Raw genomic sequence first — 5,000 nt, 5'->3', positions numbered from 1 at the left:
CGAGCGCCTTTCTCGTTGTTTTTTTAAAACTTATTCTTCACCATTGAGAGATTGAGCTGAAACTGATATAATATATATATATATATATATATATATGTATATATATATATATATATATATATATATATATATATATATATATATATATATATATATATACATATATATCTCACGACATCTGAAAAAGTTGTAGACAGATTCGGACGAAACTTGATGGACATGTTGGGTGTTTGACAAGGAAGAATTGGTTCAATTTTAGTGAAAATCCGAATCCGGATCCGGATCTGACAATTTTTTAAATGTGATTCTTGACCATTGAGAGAAAGGGCGAAGCTAATACATATAGCACGATATCTCAAATAGTTGTGTATGGATTCGGATGAAACTTGGTGGATTGGTTGGGTGTGTGATAACAACAAATTGCTTTGATTTTGGTGAAGATCCGAAACCATATCTGGATACGAGGATTATTTGATTTTTAAAGTGATTTTTCATCATTGTGAGATGGGGCCAAAAACGATACGTAGCATGATGTTTCAAAAATGTATTGGCCCTGATATGTTCTGATGGATCAAGCATTGTGTGGTGGAGATATGCGCTCCACTGAGTTCCCTTACAGTTGGACACTGCTCCTTCCCAATTCCACATCCATGTGATGCATGACGTCATTGCCAGGAATCGAAGGAAGGGAGTACTCGGTTTTTACTCCATTTGTTTGTTTTCTTGTCTTTCTTTCTTTCTTGTTTGTTTGGGCAATATTCAGCTATCCTTTGAGCAAGGAAGCTGAAATTTTGGGATAAAAGTGAAGATATACTTTGGCAAAAACTGTATTATTATTTTTGATTAATTAATTAATTACTTAATTGTTGTCGTTTTATTAATTACTTATTTAGTATATTTCTCATCTGGGCAATATATCAGGCTCCTTTTGAGCTAGGAAGCTGACATTTGGACATGACAGTGAACAAGTGGTTAGGCTATAAAGGTTATTTTTGATTTATTGATTAATTATTCATTTTTCTATGAATTACTTGATTTTCAAAAAGTTAACAGATTCAGATGAAACAGTTGTGGTTTAGGTATGCCATTAGCCAATTGATTAAGAAATTAATTATTTTACCATTATTTATTTGTTTTAATAAGGCAATTATTCAATCAATTATTGCTGATGGTAGCATTAAGGTGGGGAGAGAGAGAGAGGTAGAGAGAGGTAGAGAGAGAGAGAGGTAGAGAGGTAGAGAGAGAGGGGTAGAGAGAGAGGTAGAGAGAGAGAGAGAGGTAGAGAGAGAGAGGTAGAGAGAGAGGTAGAGGGGTAGAGAGAGACAGAGAGAGAGAGAGAGAGAGAGAGAGAGAGAGAGAGAGAGAGAGAGAGAGAGAGAGAGAGAGAGAGAGAGAGAGAGAGAGAGAGAGAGAGAGAGAGAGAGAGAGAGAGAGAGAGAGAGAGAGAGAGAGAGAGAGAGGTAGAGAGAGAGAGAGGTAGAGAGGTAGAGAGGTAGAGGTAGAGAGGTAGAGAGGTAGAGGTAGAGGTAGAGGTAGAGAGAGAGGTAGAGAGAGAGAGAGAGAGAGGTAGAGAGAGAGAGAGAGAGAGAGAGAGAGAGAGAGAGAGAGAGAGAGAGAGAGAGAGAGAGAGAGAGAGAGAGAGAGAGAGAGAGAGAGAGGTAGAGAGAGAGAGAGAGAGGTAGAGAGGTAGAGGGTGAGAGAGAGAGAGAGAGGTAGAGAGAGAGAGAGAGGTAGAGAGAGAGAGAGAGAGAGAGAGAGAGAGAGAGAGAGAGAGAGAGAGAGAGAGAGAGAGAGAGAGAGAGAGAGAGAGAGAGAGAGAGAGAGAGAGAGAGAGAGAGAGAGAGAGAGAGAGAGAGAGAGAGAGAGAGAGAGAGAGAGAGAGAGAGAGAGAGAGAGAGAGAGAGAGAGGGAGAGAGAGAGAGAGAGGTAGAGAGAGAGAGAGAGAGAGAGAGAGAGAGAGAGAGAGGTAGAGAGAGAGGTAGAGAGAGGTAGAGAGAGAGGTAGAGAGAGAGGTAGAGAGAGAGGTAGAGGTAGAGAGAGAGAGGAAGAGGGGTAGAGAGAGAGAGGTAGAGAGAGAGAGGTAGAGAGAGATATATATATATATATATATATATATATATATATATATATATAAATATATATATATAAATATAGATATATATATATATATATCAACACACCAACACACACATATAAGAATGAATGGATCGGATCAGGGTGAAAGGGGAGAGGGAGGGAAGGGGGACAGACAGGAGGGGAAAATGCCGAGGTGGAGAGGGGGACAGGAGAGGGGGGAGGGGGGATCCAGGCAGATGTGGCGCCCAGTTTAACATCAATCTGTGAGACAGCACACACAATGATGAATCACCCTGCCTGTGAAACATCAGGATGACTGTTTCTAGCTGGGTCGGGATTCAAACCCAGAAGAGACAGCTGAGAGCGGGCATGCATACCTCTCAGCTGTCTTGCCATGGTCTGTCGATTTATTGCTTTCGAAAAACTGACTTGATCCAAGCAGCTTTAATTTGTCCAATTCGCACATTCATTGACAGCCCTTCTTCCACTCGACCTCCGGAGAATTGCATGGTGATGGAGGGGGTTTGGGACGATAGCAATACCATGAGATGATAGTGATAGCGCGGTTTGGCAGGATGATTGCATGAGGGGAGGGGGAAGGGAAGGCAGCAGGACAGAAAGTGAGGTGGTGGAAGCATGTGAAGGGGGGAGGGGGGAGAGGGGCGGCATGAGGAAAAGGGAAGTCAGTGTGAAGTGAAGGGAAGGGAAGAGAAGGGAAAGCAGCGTGAGGGGAAGGGAAGGCAGTGCAAGGGGAAGGGAAAGCAGTGCAAGGGGAAGGGAAGGAAGGGAAGGGCGATAAAACATGCCCAAGCAGCAACATTTTGGTGTAACCTCCGGTTCGATATAAAACCGGGTGGGAGCATTTAAAACCCACATTATCCATTTGGCAAATTCAAAACAAAACTGTCAGGTCTTCACAGTCCCCTTCACAGAGGGGTAGGGTTTGAGAAGGAGAGAGAGAGAGAGAGAGAGAGAGAGAGAGAGAGAGAGAGAGAGAGAGAGAGAGAGAGAGAGAGAGAGAGAGAGAGAGAGAGACACACAGGTGGGGGGGGGGGTGGGAGGGGGAAAGAGGGACAGGGAAAAGAGGTGAGGGGAGAGTGAGGAGATTTTGGCAGATGTGACATACAGTTTAAAGGCACACACATTGATGAATCACCCTCCCTGTGAAACACCGGGATGACAGTTTATGGCTGGGTCAGGATTCAAATACTAGACAGCTGAGAGCGAGCATGCTTACTCTCGGCTCACCTTCCTTGACGTTAACGAAACGTTTAATTTTTTTATTTGTATTTATCCAACAAAACAGTTGATCATGAATGACTCGCTTGGCAAGCGATTGCCGACCCGTCATATTTAACACATGCCTCCCGGAGCCGCCCAAAATATCAAATATGTCAGAATTAGACATTGGAACACATTTTTAGCAGTCATAGCTTCTGCTAAGTTCAATTCTGGAGCTTAAATTTTGTAATTCAGCTGAGTTTATGAGATTTTCAAGTTTATGGCACATGCGGATATGAAATAAAGCCACAAACGCTTTTGCCTCTTGGTGATTATAAGCATTGCAATGTACTCAGCAATTCATAGCTATGATGAACAGGCCTTCAATAATATGAGTGAAGAAAGTGAAAAATCAACTTTATCATTAAGAAATCGTTGCAGCATGTTCCAAGTCAAGGCATGGTTGAGCAGGCCGAACAAAATGGCGAATTAAGGCCTGAGCATGGTAACCAGAATGCACCTCAAGATGCCAGTGAGGTGGCCAAGGATGTGCCTGATAAAGGATATAATTAAGGCCATTAATTAACTTCAAAAGGGGTGTTTTAATTAACCCAAACATCCAATTTTCACTCGTGCACTTCCTTGGAGTTTTCTTGGTATGCATGCAAAGTTTCCAGCTGCTCTATTCCATGGTTTTGGAGTTATGGAGGAGACACACACACACACGCACACATTTATTAGTATAGATAAAATTATGTACTTGAACACTGTAGAACATAAATTGTCTCGTTTGGACTTCCAAAAACCTTGGTCAAAATATTACAACATCTTGACCAATCAAATTTTCCTCACCAGCCGGGGGAATATCGAGATTCAGACAAAATGGCGGCTCATGTTCAGAAATGCACGTCAAGAGTTGAAAGGACCCTTCCCATGTCCTTTTCTCAAAACTGTGTGGGGTAAGGTGTTCCACGAACTCTCGTGTTGAACCCGCCGATTGTGTAGCACAGGCATGATGGGCTGAATGGCCTCATCATGCATCAAATTTCTTTGTTCGACCAAGACCACCTCCTGTACATGGGAGAGGGCTGCCAAAATTGAAGACAGTCCCCTCCTCCGTTCAGGCCGTGTTGTTGTGTTCGTTAATTTTACTGAAAGATAAAGTGTTTCAAAAACATTGTGGTTGCCGAAGAAGCGGGGGTTTGGGTTACGCAACCACCATGTCACCAATACACCATAAAGTGGTGACATGAGGCCAATGAGGAACACATTGTCCATTGACACAACTTGCTGCTGGGTGTTCACACAGAACAGTCTGACTGCCATTTATTGAACATGAGGATTTATCTTTGTCTCCTGCTGTTTACTCTGATCAGCTTCGGTAAGTCCGTGAGTTATCGTGTGAACGATATTCGAATCAATGTCTTTTCCTGATTTTTAAAGTCAAATTTAATTCCCTTTGATATGAAGGAAAGAGCATTTTCAGCAGGTGATACCTACTCATGTAACTTTGTGATCATCAATGTCAGGCCAGTCTTGAAAGGTGGTGGCAAACTTTAAGATCCATGACATATCTCCTGTACCATCCTACGGTATTCTCTAATCTTGCCAATCCTGTTACCTTGGCTGCATCTACCTGCAACTTACGAGATCCTCTCACCAATCATTTTTGGATGCATGTGATTCATCCCTTGATCGCATGT

At 42.6% G+C, this 5,000-nt stretch overlaps 1 protein-coding gene across 1 annotated transcript in view; it reads left to right on the top strand.

Annotated features, from left to right (window-relative positions):
- Positions 1–4,542: 4,542 nt before the first annotated feature.
- Positions 4,543–5,000, top strand: part of LOC147008823 (protein shisa-4-like) — a 116,180-nt gene continuing 115,722 nt past the window's right edge. The window contains exon 1 of the mRNA XM_085863875.1: positions 4,543–4,678. Within this exon, the coding sequence (XP_085720001.1) occupies positions 4,633–4,678 (46 nt within the window). The 5' untranslated portion in view covers positions 4,543–4,632. The remainder of the gene's footprint in view (positions 4,679–5,000) is intronic.

The sequence above is a fragment of the Eptatretus burgeri genome, chromosome 18, assembly GCF_056783735.1.
Source record: "Eptatretus burgeri isolate ZD-2024b chromosome 18, Ebu_testis_v1, whole genome shotgun sequence".
In the NCBI taxonomy this organism is placed as follows: Eukaryota; Metazoa; Chordata; class Myxini; order Myxiniformes; family Myxinidae; genus Eptatretus; species Eptatretus burgeri.
This window is presented reverse-complemented; position numbering and strand designations above follow the sequence as displayed.